Source organism: Sceloporus undulatus, chromosome 1 (genome assembly GCF_019175285.1).
Source record: "Sceloporus undulatus isolate JIND9_A2432 ecotype Alabama chromosome 1, SceUnd_v1.1, whole genome shotgun sequence".
In the NCBI taxonomy this organism is placed as follows: Eukaryota; Metazoa; Chordata; class Lepidosauria; order Squamata; family Phrynosomatidae; genus Sceloporus; species Sceloporus undulatus.
In genome coordinates, this window is record NC_056522.1 from 369,827,317 (window position 1) to 369,847,555 (window position 20,239).

At 39.1% G+C, this 20,239-nt stretch overlaps 1 protein-coding gene across 1 annotated transcript in view; it reads right to left on the bottom strand.

The window, feature by feature from the left end:
- LOC121927177 (nesprin-2-like) overlaps window positions 1-20,239 on the bottom strand; it is a 78,574-nt gene that overhangs the window by 12,423 nt on the left and 45,912 nt on the right. Inside the window, exons 10-18 of the mRNA XM_042460796.1 lie at window positions 18,461-18,562; window positions 16,825-16,962; window positions 16,269-16,430; window positions 12,337-12,449; window positions 8,530-8,686; window positions 4,574-4,670; window positions 2,922-3,109; window positions 2,664-2,828; window positions 612-770 (exon numbers count right to left, since the gene is read on the bottom strand). Coding sequence (XP_042316730.1) covers window positions 612-770; window positions 2,664-2,828; window positions 2,922-3,109; window positions 4,574-4,670; window positions 8,530-8,686; window positions 12,337-12,449; window positions 16,269-16,430; window positions 16,825-16,962; window positions 18,461-18,562 — 1,281 coding nt within the window. The remainder of the gene's footprint in view (window positions 1-611; window positions 771-2,663; window positions 2,829-2,921; window positions 3,110-4,573; window positions 4,671-8,529; window positions 8,687-12,336; window positions 12,450-16,268; window positions 16,431-16,824; window positions 16,963-18,460; window positions 18,563-20,239) is intronic.

Here is a 20,239-nt window from a genome sequence, read left to right on the forward strand (position 1 = left end):
ACAGAAAAAGTTTGGGAAGTAGTGGAGGAGGAGAGATCAGTGCCTCCAAATTTTGTGCCCCCCTTGAGCAACTTCACACACCCTCAGGGCTCTTTCTCCACCATTTGAGAACCACTGATCTATATAAAAGGAAAAGCTTCCAAACTTCAGATAGGGAAAATCCCTTATAATCAAGGACACATGACAATCCTAACCAGAATTTGGCAGAGATGGTATGGGTCCCACAGATGTTCCCAGACGCTATGTAAACAAGTCAGCTAGGTCCAGAGCAGTGGTGGCTGGTGGCTTTCATGTCAGTTAATTCACTCCAGGTTTTAATCTGAAATTAAAAGGAGCCCCAGGACTTCCAATAACTGCAGTACAGATCAGGATAAAAATTGGATTCATCAACCCACTGACATGGGACTCACTGGCTGCCATTAGCCCAGAGGCAAGACTGACCTGTTAACTGGATGAATGTGAGCCTAACTCTTCCCCTCCCTTCCACATACATGCAAAGAAAACGAATACCAAACAAGGACTAAACTGCAAGTGCAGACACTTAACTCCAAATACTGAAAATACCTTAAGTGCTGAAACTCTGGTTCCCATAAGATAAGCAAATTCTTTACCTTCATATTCTCAAAGTGGCTCTTAAGAGCCTCATATGAGACATTCACTTGATAGCCGAGCATGTCAATTTCTGCTTCCAGTGTAGGAGAATCAACTTTCTCATTGTTGTCAGTCAATAAGCACATCTCCTCCTGCTGCATTGTCAACAGTCTCATCTCCTGCAAAGTAAAATAAACAGTTCAACCACTGGTCTACCTAGCTCAGTATTCTTTACACCAGGCATGTGAGAAGTGTGGCCTCCAGGCCATATGTGGTTACCAGGGCTATTTCTGTAATGCTCAGGATCCTACAGGGCTCAAAAAAATTAAAAAAAATAATTACCTCAAATGCCCTAAAGGAAGCTATCGGCGACAATGTTGCCATATTTTTGTCTCCCTGCGGCCATTTTAAGCTTGGGAGAGGCATTTTTTACACCAGAAGTGAAGGGAAATTAACTTCCCTGTCACTTCCTATAGTAAAAAAAGGTCTGTCATATTCCCAATAGGAACATGATGAAATTTCCCCCAAATACCCCCTGGAGACCATTTGGGATATTTGGAAGCAAAAGGTTTTAAAGTTTTTTTTTAGGCGAGGTGGAACCCACAATGAACTCCATTGGGTAACTTTAGGCAAGTCACATGCTCTCAGCCTTAGAGGAAGACAATAGCAAACATCCTCTGAACAAATCTTGCCAAGAAAACACCACAATGGGTTCGCTTTAGGGTCACCATAAATCAAAAATGACCTGAAGGCACATAATAACAACAACAGTGTCAAGGTGTCTGCAAGGCCAATACAGCTCTCCAGTGCCAAACAGTTGCCCACTCTTGGTCTACACTTACTTGCCACAGCCTTCCAGGGGACCTCTGTCTGGAAGTGTTTCTAATCCAAGCTGAAGATGCCCAGAATGGAAACTAGGATTTTCTCTGTGCAAATTATGTGTATCCACTAAGCTTCACCCTTGAATTTTATAGACGACTTGAAACCCGTATCTTCCTGTTCTAAATCTAACATCTCTAACCAATTCAAAAACATACGACCTTATCACACAGGGGAAATCAGGCAAAATCAGGGGTTTAAACAGCAATTATCCCATGCAAAATGCAATATCACAATTCAGATTTTCACACGATGTCGCTATTAAACAGGCAATAAACAAGCAAAAAACAGCAACAAATCATTCATAGGGAAATTCCGGAAATGATTTGTTGCTGTTTATTGCCTATTTAATAGTGATCTGTGTGAAAATCATAACTGCGATACTGCATTTTACATGGGATAATCACTGTTTAAACCAGGGGTCGGCAATCTACGGCCCACGGGCCGCATGCGGCCTGCCAAGGCCTAGGAACCGGCCCCTGCCCGGCCCTACCGCAGATTGCCACCGGGGCTTTCGGCCTCCGGCGCAGGCGCATGGGGCCTTTGTGCGTGGGGCAAGCGGCGGGCAAGGGGTAGCAAGGGGGGGGCAATTGTCTATAGAAGCCTCAGAAACATGCATTTATATTAACATTTTTTAAAAATCAGCAGATTTTTTTGCGTGTCCTCCATTTTTTATTTTAAAAGTGTCCTCCATTTTAAATTTTTACCCTACATTTGTCCTGGTTTGTTTATTTATTTATTTAATTTTTTTTAAAAAAAGTTATTTAATTATTATTATTTTTTGCTTCGGCCCCCTGAGTTGTCTGAGGGACAGCAACCCAGCCCCCGGGTCATAAAGGTTGCCTACCCCTGGTTTAAACTCCTGATTTTCCCAATGTGATAAGGTCCATAACCATATTAGTCTGTGGAATCAGTATGCAGAGAGATCTTGCAGCACCTCTGAGACTAACTGAAAGAAAGAAGTTGGCAGTATCCAGTGGCCCCCAAACAGTGCTCTTTAAGGGATTTTGGACTTCAGTTCCCAGAATCCCAGACTATTGGCCAACATGGCCGAGGCTTCTGGGAGCTGAAGTCCAAAATCTCTTAAAGGGCACAGTTTGGGGACCATTGTATCTAACCAATCTACCATGCTGGTGTAAAGTGTGTCTCAACCAAAGTAGTAAAGAAGATGAAAAATATCTGTGGCAACTCACAAACTGTGTTTTCTTTATAAGTTTAGCCCATTTTCTGTTCAGTTTTTTCAGTTCCGCTGAAACAACTGATCCTACTTCATCATTGCTGCATTCAATCAGAAAGTTCCCAGCTTCATTTAAAGATCCATGCCGAGAGTTCCAGGCTGCCAGGGTGTCTGTGGGGACCTTCAGGGTCAGAAACAACACAACAGATATGATGGTTACAGCCCATGCCTAAGTACAAAACAAATATAAAACTGAGAAGCAATGCAAATATACCTTTTTTGGATGTTCTTTCCGTGTCTTTTCCAGCCATGCTTTTAGCAAGTGAATATTCTCTGTATAGATGGCCCAGGCTGATAAATTTTTTTGCAGAGTTTCATTCACATTGCAAATGTACTCTTGGCATCTGAAAATCTGAGAATCCACCATCTTGAATAGTTTGTTTGTTTCCTCACGATCAACTCCTAGAATTTACACAATATTCTGTCAGTGATCATGTCTACAGAAGAGCATTAAGTTCTTTCTAGCCTTGACTCATTTTGCAATTATACGCAGCAAGCCACCCATTTTACAAATGAATATGTCACTGAACTAGGACTTAAGATCCAATGTGGAAAAATGATTATGCCAGACTTGGATTTGAGAGATCTGACATTAAATTCATTTGGTGACCTGATCTAACACACCCTGATCTACCATGCAGAGCACTGTTCTGAGAATGAAGTAGGCATGAGTAATGCACACTCCCCTGAGCTCATTGCATGGTGTCTTTTCAAGATAGACAGACAGACAGACAGACAGACAGACAGAAAATCTGAAAGGAAACTATACAATGAAAGTAACTGTGAAATCACACCTGTGGCCTTGCCCCAGTGATATGTCATTTCCCGGATCTGCCCTCACTATCCACGCATCAGTGTGGACATTTAGTGAGGAAGCTTATGAATGTAGATAGCACATAATTCTCAATGAGAATTAGGCTTCCAAGTTCAACAGTACAATAGCAGTGAACCTAGTATATTTGACATCCAGTGTAGATCATATTTCAATATCTCCCTCCTCTCTACAAAAGCCTTTTCCAGGTCTGGTGGAGCTGCTGGCTGGGTGGTGAAGGGAGGAGACTTGCCTTCCTTTTCAGCTAACAGAGCTGCCAGATGAAGAAGGCAGCCCCTTCCCACCAGGGAGTGGTGTGGGTGGGTTGCTATTGCCACCCCATAAGCTTTCTGGGTCTGGCAGAAACGCTGGACAAGTTGAAAAGGGAGGAAATCCTTCCCACTTCTGAGTTGTCACCCAGTGCTGTCCATACACCCTACAACTCCCAAGTGATGACCCTGCAGAAGAATAAACGCTGAGCCCACGCCCACAACCATATATACTAAAATACCTGTGCTTTACCAATGCATCTGAAGAAGTGGATTGAAATCCATGAAAGGTCATGCTGAAAAAAAATCAGTTAGTCTTAAAGGTGCGGTTAGATTTCTATTCCCCAGATTTTCCCTTTTTTATGCTGTTAACACACTAAACACAGCTATTTCTTTGAAAATACAAGCAGGTCATGCAACATAATGTTGCAGTATGGAGTATACTGCTGTTTATATTCTAGTCACTCTATTCTATTCTATGTCCCCGTTTTTTGTTCACCTACACACGCCTCAAATAAACCTTGGCATCCCTTCCGCAGAAAGCAAGCTTCATCCTCACTGAGGGTATATGTGTGTGTGTGTATCTGGAGAGGGAGGCAGGAATCCTTTCAGAGTTATTTCATCCTGAAGATATTTTTGTACTTTTAGAAATGTTGGAAGTTCTCCAGCCTGAAAATTCTATATAGCATGCGTAGTGCAGGTCTAGCTACATAAGCAACAGCATTCACAGACAAAACACTGACAACAGAGAGAAAGATGAGAACTGCTATGCTTGTGAGCAATTACCCAGAGCAGAAGTGCTGATGATTCTGTTCTTCTTTTCTTCACAGATTTGAAATGCAGTTTCTAGTTGACCAACAAATCCATTTTCTTCAATGAAATCCTGCACAAATTTAAAAAGTTAGGAAAAAAGATGACTTGGCCTGAGAATGAACTGGCCTTGTTTGTACAGAGATGGGGATATACATCAATTTGGAGTTTACAAAACTAACAAACCAACCAACCTGCAAGGTAGGAAGAGGGGGAAAAAAATAAAAGATTTCATATTTGTTTAGTATTCCACTTCCCTGGCTATTATATTACTCAATAGCTTTCGCACATCTTTTATTATCATGTCCTATCTTTCTGAATTATGAGGTAGCATACCTCAGCTAATATACAGATACACACACACACACATACAATTTGTATTCATTTAGCTTATTATTACAGCTTCTGCTATTACAGAGGTTGCTGTGAGGATTTTTTCCCCTAAGATACCAAAATATCCTATACAGAGAATGTAAGAAGAGAGCAAAGAGAACATGCAAAGAAAATTAGAAGAGGCATGTTGGATCAGACCTAATGAATTTTTTATTGAATTTCAATTTACATCCTGCCTTGCTCCCAATGTGGAACTAAGGGACTATATGGTCTAGTTTCTGTTCACACAATGAGGAACCAGTTGCCTATGGGCAGGTCACCAGAAGTACAATAGTGTAATGGCACCTTCCATCTTGTGTTCTTTGGCAACTCATATAGGAAAGAATATTGCCACTGATACTGAAGCGGATGATGATACTGAAGCTTATGATGGCTCACAACACAATTATAGCACTATTATTCCATTTTTACTGGCATGGCTCCATCTTATGGAATCCTGGGTTTGTAGTTTGATGAAGAAAACTGTGAGTTTTCTTCTGGCCTCTCCTTAGACTACCAATCCCAGGATTCCATAGGACGGAAGCATGGCAGTTGAAGTGGAATCATAGTGCTATAACTGCATAGAATGAATGGACCCAATTACTAGCCACCGCTGGCATTCCTCTCCATGATTTTATCCAATCCATTTCTCAAGCCATCTGTGTTGGCAGCCATAATTATATCTCATGGTAATGAATTTTATACAGTAGTTTAAATACATGATATATTAAAAAGTGCTTCCTTTTATTTGTCCTGAATCTCCTGCCACTCTGGTTCAGTTTGTGGGTCACAAGTTTTAAGATTATCAAAGAGGAAAAAAGTCCTTCTAGCTAGATTCTTCACACCATACAGTATCTCCCCTTACTTGCTTAACTTAAGTACTACTATATCTTTCTTGCCTTTTAAAAATCTAAAATCCTTAGATGTTGTAACCTTTGATCACAGGGGACTTGACCCAAATTCTTTAATTTTTTGTTGCTTATTCTCCACCTTTTCCAACTCGCCAATATCCTTTATGTTGTTGTTGTTGTTAGCTGCCCTCGAGTTGGTTCCAACTCATGGCGACTCCGTGGATAAAACATCTCCAAGAATCCCTATCCTCCACTGCCTTGCCCAGATCCTGAAAGCCCTTGCCCACAACCCCCCTGATCCATCTGGTCTATCCATCTGGTTTGTGGTCTTCCTCTCTTTCTTCTATCCTCTACCTTTCCTAGCATTATTGTTTTTTTCTAGTGATTCATGCCTTCTCATTATGTGACTAAAGTACAATAGTCTCAACTTGATCATCTTTGCTTCCAAGGAGAGTCCTGCTCTGGTCTGTTCAAGAACCCATTTGTTTGTCTTCATGGCTGTCCACAGTATCCTAAGTACTCTTCTCTAGCACCACATTTCAAATGTGAGTTGATTTTCTTTCTGTCTGCTTCCTTCGCCGCTCAGCTCTCGCATCCGTAAATGGTAACTGGGAATACAATTGCCTGAACAATTCTGACTTTAGAGCTCAGTTGCATGTCTTTGCTCTTCAGTATCTCTTCCAGTTCTTTCACAGCTGCCCTTCCAATTCCTAGTCTTCTTCTCATTTCTTGATTGCAGTCTCCATTCTGGTCAATGTTTGATCCTAGATATGGGAATTCTTTAACTATTTCAATCATTGTCTAGATTGAATTTGTGTATTTCTTCTGTGGTCATTATTTTTGTTTTCTTTAGGTACTTTAGGTACTTCTTTAGGGAGCCCTGGTGGCGCAGTGGTTAAATGCCTATACTGCAGCCATTCACTCAAAACCACAAGGTTGCAAGTTCAAGACCAGCAAAAGGGCCCAAGCTCGACTCAGGCTTGCATCCTTCCAAGGTCGCTAAAATGAGTACCCAGACTGTTGGGGGTAAATTAGCTTACTTGCTAATTAGCTTACTTGCTGTTCACCGCTATGATCTTTGGAATAGCGGTATATAAATAAATTATTAATTATTATTACTTGGAAAAAGGAGGTTTTGGGGTCCCACAATCCTCCAAGTTGAAGGAAAAGACAAGAGAGCTGTGCAAAGTATCAAATTGCTGTCAAAGTTTTAGACCTTGCAGAATCTAGCAGCCCTGATTGAGTGAGGAAAATACTATTTTTTCCAATCTGCAGTTAAATATCAGTAGCTTTACAGTGACATCTACTGGATGTCTATTTTAGCCTGAAAGCTACTTAATTCATCAAATAACAATTGCCATTGCAACTGCAACTAACAGAAACAACTAGATGTAATAATATTCAGCAGTATTTTGGCAAGCACTGTCTGTGCTCACGCTAAAGGCTGGATGGATGAGGAGAGAACTATGGTAAAATTGTGGCTGTGTGACGTGTGATGGAAGTAACCAGGAACACGATAAGCTGAGAAAATGTGCACCTGTCAAAATATTTGTAAAGGCAAAACAAAGAAAATGTCAACTATAGTTGAAAACACACTGCAGAAATAATCCAGTTTGAGACCGCTTTAACTGGCCTGGCTTAGTGCTAGGGAATCCTATGAATTGTAGTTTGTTGTGGCCCCAGAGATCTCTGACAGAAAAGGCTAAATGTCTCAGAAAACTACAGTTACCAGAATTCCCTAGCACTGAGACAGGGCAGTTAAAGTAGTTCCAAATTGGATTATTTCTTCAGTATGTTTTGGATCTATTTTAGCAGTAAAGCAGCCTGTAATGTTAATGTGATAACTTTTCCTGATTTTAACCCAGTAAAGCTGACAAACATACACAAAGGTCTTGTTCAGATCCTTCAAAGTCCAATTCCTCTCAGTGCTCCTTTGAGATGAAGCACTAAACAGCTGCCACCATCACCATTTGCCTGCCTGGACACTCAAAAAGGTCAGAGGTGGCACCATGGTGCAGAGTAGAGGGGGCCAATGCTTCTTTTAAGTTCTCCTGGGATGGACTAAGTTCTCTCCTTTTGCCAATCTACACAATGAAAGGGGTGGTTCCTTTTTCAATAAGAGTTAAGGTATACAGTAGTACTTTCACTAATCTGTGGATAAATTTACCTATGTTTTTTGAGTCAACTCACTAAAATTTCTAGACATACATAAGCATATACAGTAATCTAAATTATACTTCTAGCTGATACCCTGTTTCAGTGTTTCCTCTTTAGCACTCTTTCTGTACACTACTTTCTATAGGAATTTTTCCCCAACTACAGTTGCCCCTCCTAACTCACGGATCTCAAATCCGTGCCCCTGAATAACCACAAACGGGCGACTTCCACTATTTCCTATGGTGTGTGCACCTGGCCCAAGCGCCCAGACTGCACACACAGGGGCCCGCACCATTCAAGCCTATGAGGCTTGAATATGCACAAGCCTCCATTTTCCCAGGGGGGGGGTGTGTCCAGAACATATCCCCCATGAAAACGTAGGGCCAATTGTACATTAAAATACTATGACTGAAGGGTCAGGAATTAATAGTCGTAAAAATCTCATAAAATGCAAATCCAATGACCACTTAATAGTTTGTATCCTCCAGTCCAAACTGACCCAAGACATAACCAGCTACCCAGACAACCACTGGGTAAAGATGTAATACTTACATGCCAATCTGAGAGCAGTGACTCAACCATTTCCTTCGTTCCATACTTGATGTGCCAGATGTTCAACTTAGAGATCAGTTCCTCCAAGATAGCTGAGCAGAATAAGTTATAGTATTCCACAAGGATGCTGAAATCCATCAGGTGAATGTTGCTGAACCTGAAAATCAACCCAACAATTTATTTTTAGAAAGTGAGATAAAACTACCAATATTATCCTCTGCATCATGCAAGTCCTGATCTTGGCAAAGTCCATTTTTTGAATTGCATCACCCATAATTGCTTAATCAACATGGCCACTGGGGGATTCTCTAAGTTCCTATCCAAAAATTCATTTGCACAAGACACACTGCAATCTACAGCAAGGGTGGGCAATCTATGGCCTTCCATATTGTTGGACTGCAGCTGCCTTCATCTCTCATTGTCTGTGCTGGCCAGGACCAATGAGAGTTGCAGTTCAGTTCTGGTAAGTTCTCTACCCTTGATCTAGAGCAGCGGTTCTTAACCTTTTCTTTAACTCGTAACTGTTTTAATTTTTAAAATGGTTTAATTGTTTTTAAAATTTTTATATGTATACATTTTAACATTGTACTGTATTTAAATTGTATTGTTTTAAATCTCTTGTTTGCCGCCTTGTGTCTCTATATTGGGAGAAAGGCGGGATATAATAAAATAATAATAATAAAATTAATTTTCTTTACCACAGACCTCTTTTAATTATCTTTTGTTGCTTAGACTTAGCTCAAGATTTAAAACCCTAACATGCATCAAAGATTTAATGGCACACACTCAAATTATATTCTTATTAGAATGATTACATACAAATGTAATAATAATAACAATAATAGCATAGTAGCAAGAAATGTCATGCTTTCTCTCAGCCACAGCATCATTCACCTGCACCACATCCAGAAGTAGCAAGCGATGAGTACATTTTTAGTATCAAACAGTTATTTTCATAAGCAGTCTTTACTTTTGTTTTTAATGGAAGTGGTAAGTTAGTACACTTACAGTATAATTGACAGGTCAAGCTGAAATTTGAGATAAAATTGCATGATTATCATTTGCTATTTGATGTTCTTTTTGTTGCCTGTTTTATTGAACCCTTTCCTGTACTGCTATGTATTTTATATGTATTAGCCTATTATTTCCTAATAGGCTAATAAGAAGGAAAGTAATGAGAGGGATAGTTTGTATGATGTAAATAATAATAATAATAAAATTTTTATTTATACCCCGCCCTTCCAAAAGATCAGGGCGGCTAACAAAATGCACCAAAGTGCAACAACATACAGGTTAAAAGCACATATATAAACAACAATCCTAAAAACAATAAAAACAACCCCTTAGCCCAACCTCACGGCCACGAGAGAGGAGGGAGGCCCACAGGATATTTAGTCGGGGAATGCCTGATTAAATAGGAAGGTTGTTAGAAGATATGGTAAGTGTTGTGATTTGCTATTGCTGTTGTTGTATGTTGGAGGGGTGGGGGGTATGATAGGGATTGTATGGATTTGTTATAGGGACTGTATGGATTTGTTATGAATGATGACTGATGTATTTTTTTTAAGTGAATTATAATAAAGTTTATTTTAAAAAAAATGTTCTATATATAGCTGGAAAACTACCACTAAGGAAGGGTTAAGACTGCCAGGGAGCAAATACCATTACAGTGGGCCCTTGTTATACGCTGGTGTTTGGTTCCAAGATCCCCCGTGTATAACAAAATCCGTGTATGCTCAAGTCCCATTAAATATAATGGCAGAGTAAAACGGTGTCCCTTATAAAAAATAGAAAATCAAGGTTTGATCATTGAAATTTATACTTTTTTGGAACATTTTCAAACCGTGTATGCTTGAATCCGTGTATAACAAATCCGTGTATAAAAAGGGCTGACTGTACTATGAATTTATGGCAGTCCAAGAAAAGCAGAAGTATATTCTGAGGGGGCTGAAAAGTTGATGGGAAAGAAGAATTGTAGAATTACCGAACTATAGAGTTGAAAGAGACTCTGTAATTCTGGTCCAACCCTCAGCCATGCAAGAACTCACAATCAAAGCACGCCCGGCAGATGACCATACAGACTCTGTATAGAGATCTCCAAAGGAGAAGACGCCATCATTCTCCTAGGGAGTGTGTTCCACAGTCAAACAGTTCTTACTGTCAGGACATTCCTCCTTCTTGTAGCTTGAATCCACTGCTATTCTCTCAAGCAGCAGAAAACAAGCTTGCTCAATATGACACCCTTCAAATACTTAAACAGGGTTGTCATATCACCTCTTAACTGTCTCATAGTAAGACAGTAGATCACATACTATACATGCAGGTAGTCACAGGTATAATCCTTGGCCAAGCAAAAGTCTGAATACTGTAGTTACTTCCTTGGATATAAATCCAGCTACTAGTCTCAGGCAGAGTTAGCTCACTGAATCAATTGCTGATAAAACAAGATGCAGGTGCTGTGGTTTGAGTGTTGGATTAGGACTCCTGGAGACCTGTCTTCAAATCCCCACTTAACCATGAAACTCATTAGCTGATCATGGGCAAGTCACACTATCTCAGAGGAAGGCAATGGTAAACCTCTTCTGAATAAATCTTGCCAAGAAAATATCATGACAAGACTGCCATAAGGCAGTGTCAACTTGTAAACACAAAACAAACAAATAATGACCAAATCAACATTTGAAGTCATTGGTTATATAGGTCAGCTCTAGCTGAGACCAGCAGATGGGTTTAGGCCACTTATACACCCAAAATCCCTGAGTCGGCAAGGCCACTCAAGGAGCAAAGCCAAAATAAAAAAAAGTTTATAAAAATATTTCTCAGTTCTAATACATAGCAGGGATGAAAAAGATGCTGCCAACCAAAACAGACAATACAGAGTGAGATGGACCAGCGGTCTAGCTTAGTATCAAGCTGTTTCTTATATAGGTGGGTCTCCCTCATATGAAATGCTTAGTCCAGAAGTGGTTTGGATTTCTTTTTTCAGATTTTAGAATATTTGCATATACATAATGAGATACAGTATCTTGCAGATGGGACACAAGTCTAAACTTTTATGTTTCATATACACTTCATAAACCTAGCCTAAAGGTAATTTTATAACAAAATATTTTTAATAATTTTGTGCATGAAAAAGTATGTGTACCCTGAACCATCAGAAATCAAAAGTGTTACTATCTCAGCCATGTGGATGATTTTTAAGTGCTTTAAATTTTGAAATTCCAGATAAGGGAGATTTAAACTGTATTCATAAACAGCATTCATAATGAAAGAAGGAAAGAAATTTAGTGCAAGAAACTAAGAATGTAAGAACCCTGTCATTCAGAAAGGTCCAATCCTGTTTGCCATTACAGACAACCAGATGTTTTTGCAAGACACACAAGCTATGCCTGAAGATTAATAGCCTAAAGATTAATGGGCCACCACTATATTCATTGCCTGAAAAATACACTTTTGGACAAATTAAGAGCTATCAGCACAGTTTGTATGTATTTGTTTTAAATACAGATGGAAATAATATTTTTCAGACTTCCCCAGCCACCACCCTCTAGGTATATCAAACTAAAACTCCCATCATTCACAGTCACTAGCTGTAGGTGATGGGGAATGCAGTCCAATACATCTAGACGTACAGAAGAGGGATGAAAGCTGATGCTTTTCATCAAGAGCAGCGGCGATATCCATCAGCAACACTGCACTCTTGCCAACAAGCTGCCAAATTTGGTAAAAGCAATCATTTATCTCCAGCTAAATTGCAGCCTCCCAGCCTCCAAGACTGATCAAAGAAGGCGTCTGACAATAACAAACCTTCTTTTCATTTCTTCCAACTTCTGAGGGGGGACCAGCGGCATGCCTGCCTTATCTCTGTTCTTAAAGGACTGCAGGGCCTCCAAGTGTTGTTCAAAATAGGTCATCAAGCTCTAAAAGAAGCAATAGCATAATCTTATTCACAAGAGAAAAGAACATGACTGCAAGCATGACCACAGAAACATAATATTGTCTTATTGCTGCAAGACACAGATCATGCATAGGTCTTCAGATGTTGTCCCATTCCAGTTTTTGTCAGCCTCTGGCCAATATCATGCTTAAGATTGGCCAATATCATGTTTAGGACTGAACTACAACTCCCAGAATCTCCTGGCCAGCATGGCCAGTTGGCTGAGATATTCAGGGAGCTGTAGTCCATAAGGAGAGAACCAGTGTGGTGTGGTGGTTTGAGCACTGAATGACTCTGGAGACCAGGGTTCAAATCCCCACTCTGTCATGGAAACCTGTTGAGCAGGTGGGTTGGACTGGATGGCCCTTGTGGTCTCTTCCAACTCTACGAGTCTATGATTCTATGAGTGACTTTGGGCAATCTCAACCAAGGTAACTCTGTGACAGGTTTGCAATGAGGTTGCTGTACATCGGAAACAATATGAAGGCACATAACAACAAGCCCATAAAGGTAACTTTTCCAAGCTCTGTCCTTTTGGAACCACTTCACAAAGCAACAGTTACTCCAAATATAGAAAAAGATAAATTAACACCTCCTTTGAAAACCAACTGACACCACAACCCATCAGTTTTTGAAATAAGAGGCAGAGGCATGAACATGTGCTGCTGTTGCCATTTATATGACATTTGGCCCTTACTGATCCAAGTGAACAACCAGCCTTTTTCATTTGATGAGTCAGTTCTATACTAGAGCCACTTCTCTTCTACATTTGGCAAAGTATTTTGTGCCTAGAAAAAGAAACTTCATTCCAACTTGGGAAAAGGACAGGAAGAATCTTCCTTTTCCTTTCTGTTACAGCTTGGCAGAACCATGTATGAGACCCAAGGTTATCCTCTCATACATCCTCTCCTTTTGCATGCTTAGTCTTCCCCAGACTTAATTCCTTGACCTCTTCTTCTCTCTGGATATTAGATTGCAAAACAGCAATTATGCCCTAGATGCCTGCCCTAGAAAAGACATCAGGTAAAACCATGTCAACAGCATGTTGTTTTAGCTTCTTAATTGAGCCAAGAGGACAAGAAATTTTCAATCAATGCATTCCCAACTAATGATAGTATTTAACAACCCCATCCAGTTTAGATGGAATACCAGAGGTAGAGTATTTGCCAATGTTTCTGTTTTAATAATTAATTTAAATATTTCAGGATGTAAACAAAACTGTTTACAAAACCCAGCTGCTAGAACTATTCACAAAAAAGCCTCATTTTTCTTCAAAAAATTTGGACTACAAATCCCAGATTTCCTGAGCTACTATGCCTGGTAGCCATGCTAGATGGGGCTTCTGAGATCTGAGGTCCAAAGGACTTCTTCCAAACTCTTCTTTCACTCACGCTCCTTCTCTTTCTCCACCCCCTTTCTGGTAAACATAATCATTGCCGCTACATTTTGTTACTCTGGAATAGGAAAATTATTATAACTTTCACTGATTCCTATTTAATTCATCATTAACTCTCAATTAACCCTTTGTTAATCTTCCTTCTTGGCAGGTCCATCAGTATGGACCCCATCACCAGTATTTTCTTCATTGCTCCTACTTAGGAGAAATTTACTATCTTTCCTCCAATTTTTCTAATGTCTCTTTCTTGGACATCAGAACTATCTGTCTGTATGAATGCATTTAGCCTCATGTTCCTGTTCAAGAAAGTCAGGATGCATGTAGTTTTCAATAAATAAATTACTCCTTAGTTATAAATTCTGTTGTTGTTGTGTGCCTTCAAGTCATTACCGACTTATAAAACCCTAAGGTGAACTACTCATAGGGTTTTTTGGCATGTTCCTTTCAAGGATTTTTGTCACTGCCATCCTGTGAGGCTGAGAGAATGTGACTTGCCCAAGGTCATCCAATAGTTGGTCATGGCCGAGCAGGGATTCAAACCCTGGTCTCCCAGTGTCCTAGTTCAATGCTCAAGCCATGTTACCACACTGGCCCTGTGGCTAAATCTAATGTTAGTTTTACCTACAGCAGACCCATTTGAATTTTTACAAGTCATATTGATTTCAATTGGCTCAAAGCAGCCCTGATGCTGGATTTCATCCAGGGCCTCTGACTACCTAATTTCCTTAACCCTTAACATGTCAAACTCACTGTTTCAAAAGAGCCATGCAAGTGTCAAGTTTGCATGTCTGAAAGGACACTATGGGCCCATCAGAAATGTAGAAATAATGCAGTTTGACACCACTTTAAGTGCTGTAGCTCCAACCTATGGAATCTTGGGATTTGTAGTGTTACAAGTTCTTTGGTCACCTATGTCAAGGACTGCTGGTGCCTCAAAACTACAGATCGCAGGATTCTGTAGGATGGAGCCATGGCAGTTAAAGTGGTGTCAAACTGCATTATTTCTAAAATGTAAATGCGCCCATCTGGAACTGGCTAGCAAATTGCTTTCTCCATCCAAGTCAAATATGGCAAGCTGCCTTGAGTCCCAGCTTTTGGGAAAAGGTAGGACATTTAAAAACTAATAATAATGCAGCTCGTATCATTTATGCAGCAAACTGGAAGGAAAAAATCCATTTCGGAGATAAAACACTGGCTAACTAAAGCTTATGATTTTATGGAATCAGACAAACTGACACAAATAATTCAAAAAAGAGATCTTGATAACTTTCAAAGAGATTGGTACCCCCAAATTAAATATCTGAAAAACTATTGGGGCGAAAACTGGACATTAGACTTGGTGTGAAATGTACTTATAAACTGTCAAGTTTGAGATGTCGTATAACCAAAAGTCTTTCTTTTGATCTTTATGAGTGACTATGTTCTTAAGTTACAGTAGTAATCAATAATTTTAAAAGAGGAGAAAACATTTGCTATCTGATAATACAAGGTTTGCTGTTCTAAGAGGAAGAATTCTATTTGTTTAGTTTTAATGTTAGACTTGTTTTTGTCTTTTTCTTTTGTTTTGCTATGTCTTTATTTTTGAATTCTATGTCCTTTGTCTGATCGTAATTTTAATATTCAACAAAATTTATTTTTTTAAAAACAAACACAATACAATATCTGTTCACAGGTTAGAACACATATTTTGCCTTGTTTCCATTTATGATAAAGGATGTTCTTTCTTTCAAGTCACTGCTCATTTGCAAAGCGTTCCATGTAATCTGGAAATACATACTTATCTGTAGCCTGTTTGATCCATGTAACATTACTAATACAATTTTCTTCTCCTTTAATCATTTTTGCATTCTTTATTATAGCCCCAGTGACCTGTGAGGTTTGGTTATCCCATGCGTCTCTCATCCCCCAAATAAAAAATTAAATATTTAAATTTAATTAAATTTAAATTTTAAAAGCATTTGCATTTTATATGGATATTTAATACATGTGTGCATGTGCGCACACGCACACACACACATAGATAACACATTTAATATTTATATTTTATTTATATGTTTATATTTAGTATAAAATAATATAATATAAAGTATACAAATATTAAAAATGAATTGTTACTGGTCGAATGTGAACATTATAGAAACAAGGAGACAGCAACCTACACTAAATACCATTGTGTCTGCAAGGCCAAGAAGAGTAAAAATCAAGGCACAGACGTATAAAGCGTCTGGGAAACTTACTTTTTAGATGACAGCTTCCAGAAATCTGGCTGAGATATTCTTTTAATTATACAATCCAAAAATAACTTTCTCAGGCTTACTGTGTGTGTGAAAATGGGCATGACAAAGAGAGGGAAAAGAAAACGATGTGTTTATGCATTAAACATTCTATTTTATTTCCATCACCAACCTGGAGGGATCTCATTTTTCCTTCAAGGACAGTCATTGCTTTACTGCGGTTTACATCAGGCACGTCTTCAGCTAGCTGGTGTTCCACATCTTGAAGCCACGACTCAATTGCATCTAAAGGCGGAGGTAACAAATGATCCAGCTTTTCTTTCCATTCATCCACCTAGATTAAGAGAAGACATATATGTCTAGCTTGTGCAGGCTCTCTTGTTTCTTCCCTTGCATGTTGTTAATTATAAACAAACTGGAAGATTGAAAACCTTCCTGGTCTACCCAGAAAACCAAATCACCCCAAAAGAGGTGCCTCTACTGGTTGACAGAATGTTCTAATGACAACATATCAGTGCCATGTTTGAAGAACGCAAAGAAACATTCCTGATGATCACTAGCTATCTACAGAAGGTCCCCTTTTTTAGGTTACAGTTCCCATAACTCCCTAGAAAATGTAGTTCAAAAACAAATAACCTTTCCATCTTCTGGTCATTCACGACAAAAACAAGAACCTTTGGATCAACAACATAAATTGTAGAATTAAATTGTAGATTCTGTTAAATGACCTGTGAAGTGAGGCTGTCCCATGCTTCTTTCATCCTCAAGTGATCTTCACTCAACTCCCTAGGTTTTCCTTTTGATGTCAGTACAGGCAGGAAAGCTTTCTTCTCTTCATCAAATGTTTCCATAAATAACAGTGTCTCCTAAGGATTAAATGGAAAGAAGATACTTATGCCCAAATTTTGTAGCTCATGCTTCCATGGTGAGAGATCAGCTTTTACAAAAAAAAAAAAAAAAGATTAGGCCAAAGAGAAAGGTAAACAAAAAGCTGAAGCCTCCCATTTCCATTGGTCCCACTCATCATGGCCAGTACTAAGAAATTGTGAGCACAGTGGTATAAAACATAGAAGGCCAAAAGTTCCTCATCCCGGGATTAGGCAGAGAGATGGAAGAAAGGTTGATCACTGACTACTGTCCACAATGTTTAAATGGGACCACCGTGTACATGAGCAATATGTCTTTGAATATACTTTTGAGCAAACAACAAGGAAAAACACTGCCTTTATGACCTGCTTCAAGGCTAACAACAGTACAAGCATCCCTATCTTTTCAACAGCACGTTTTTGGATATTTTGTTGTTTCGAAAGATCTAAATTATAGCCATGTACTGCACTTTCATCCCCTGGTCTGCTTTGTTGACCACTGTTACTACTTTTTCTCTCTCTTCCAGTTGACTCAGCATGCTGCTGTTTTCTTCTCTCAATCTACTTGACATTATTTTTTTTCTGTAAACCGACTTTACGCCATTCAGTCTTGCACTTCCAAGCCAAAAAAAAAAAAAAAAGACTGAGTTTCGCTTGTCAACAGATTCCTCTTTTTGACAGTCCTCCCTAATCTGTACATAACCTCCCAAACCTTCAGATAAGTGGGGACTTCCTGTATATGTTTTGCCACTATTTTAAGCCCCTATATTAGCTCTTCTCAAACACCACCACTTAAAAAAAAGAAAAAGAAAAAGGTTGTCAAAACCAGAAGAATTGTGTACTTGACGTCTGCAGGGTTGTTGGCTTTAAATAATAATAATAAATAAAACTAATATTTTTATCCTGCTTTTCTGTGACGAGACAATCAAAGCGGCTCACAAAAAATTAAAATATCCACATTCAACAGTATATCCCAAATTCCCCCTCCCCCTTAAAACAGAATTAAACATGATACAATTAAAATTGAAGACTAAAATATCTATTAATAACACAATTTAAAAAATACAACGAGGACAGAGCAGTGGGGTAATGCATGATGTGAGTGAAGTGAAGACGCATATTTCATCAAAGCATATTTCATTTAAAAATGAAGAAGGGTATTTCATCAAAAGGGTGCCTTAAACTTAAACTTTCAGTCATTTCCAGTTTTGATTCCAAACCCCCTGTTTCAATGAAGGTGGCCTGTAGCAGGTTTCTGAGAAGTCAAAACTGGGCTCTGGGCTCACCAAAATTGCCTAGCCTGATACAGAGCCAAATCATGTTTTAGCACTTGAGAGACAATTACTGCTTAAAAAAGAAAAAGAAAAGAAAAAGGCTCAAAAGGCAGGACCTCAGAACTTCTGCTTTACAGAATCATGTGAAAATTTATTTATTCATATTAAATTATTCCCTGAAAGTATTTATTTCTAAATGTCTGAAATTTGCAAAGCCAACTTACTTGGAACTTCACATAGAAAGGTACATTGTCAATCTCAATCAGCAACTCTGTTAACTTCTTTTCTTGATCCTTCAGCCAGCTCATGGTCTCGTTCACTTTCCCCTGGGAAACAGAACAAAAAGTTACATACATATATCTCAACCCTTCCAAAAAGTCCAGTGTGCATTGTTGAAGAAAAGGTCAGCTTGTCAAAGATACTCCCAAGGATGTTCCCCCTTCACAAACAACTTCAATTCAATTGTGAAAGCAATGCAACAATTCACACTAATAGTAGTATCATTTTGGAACATGCTTTGACAAATTAGCTGGAGCCAGGATAGAGGTAGGTACTGTGCCTTTTCCTTCCCAAGGCTAAGAAAGTGAGCTACAGAATCATGGCTGTGTACATGTGACTGTCATCCCTCAATCCTTCCTGTCTGATATTGTGTTTACAGAGTTACACACTGGCCCCTGTCTCAGTTACCAGGAACGTTGGCATCCTGTTGGATGATTGTTTGTCCCTATGCCCCTTTACTGGGGCAACTGCTATGGCATGTAACATCCATCTTCTGAACATCTGTAGGATCCATAGCTTTTTGACTGTCAAGACTGCCTATTTGCTTGTCCAGGCCTTGGTTATCTAATAATAATAATAATACTGTTTATTTCTAGCCCGCTTTTCCAAAGATCAAAGTAGGTTACAACATGGATACATCGAACAGTATACAATATAAAACATACCAAGTTAAAAACATCATAAAAAACATTCCAATAAAACATTTGCAATTTCCAAAATTAGAACCAGAGAAACGAACTAGCCGAATAGCAACTGTATAACGGGAGAGAAAACAGATGTCAAGACACATGGAGGAAAGCTTGTTGGAAGAGATAGATCTTAAGTTCCTTCCTGAACTGGTCAAGGGAGGTAACAGAGTGGAGGTTGTCGAGAAGGGAGTTCCAGGTCTGCGGGGCCAAGACAGAAAATGCCCTTTGAGAAGACAAGATATATCTCGTCTTGGGAACCCTTAACAATTGCTTCCCAACTGATCTAAGAGTGCGGGGCAGATTATATGGGGAGAGGCGGTCCTCCAAGTACCCTGGGCCCAAGCCATTTAGGGCTTTATAGGTAATAACCAACACCTTGTATTGCGCCTGGAAGCGAATGGGCAGCCAATGTATGTTAATTTGTCCATAAGCATGATCCAAACTCTTTTCCCGCTATCCAGGGATACAACCGTTTTCCAATTATCCCACTCTGGATGAGCTCCTTTCGGCAAAAATATATCAACTTTCTATTTTTTAAAGATTTATTATCTTTTGTGTATATTGAAAATAACAAAAGAGCTGGGCAAAAAAATATTTTTTGTTTTGTAATTGAAGCAATTTGGTTGATCACATCATGCCAGAAGGGGTAATTTTGGGACAGTGTAACCACATATGGATATAAGTCCCTAATACTGGACAACCTCTCCAACACAGAGGTGACATAGATTTATCATCTGTGACTCTAACAGGGGTCAGATACCATTTATGTACTAGCTTTAAAAGTTCTCTCTGGTTAAAGCTGATCTTGACTTCAAACAGAAGATGACCAAATAGCACACCAGTCTGATTCTGGAATTGATATATTTAGTTCACTGTTCCACAATATTTGATACATATGGTATCATGATAGTGAGTTCAACAAGATGAAATGATATATTTGGGAGTCTGGAACCTTTACTATTTCCAACAGGATCATTGCATAAAATTCCGAAGAGAGTCATAGATCTCAGTCTTTCCCCTTTGTTGAATAGCTAG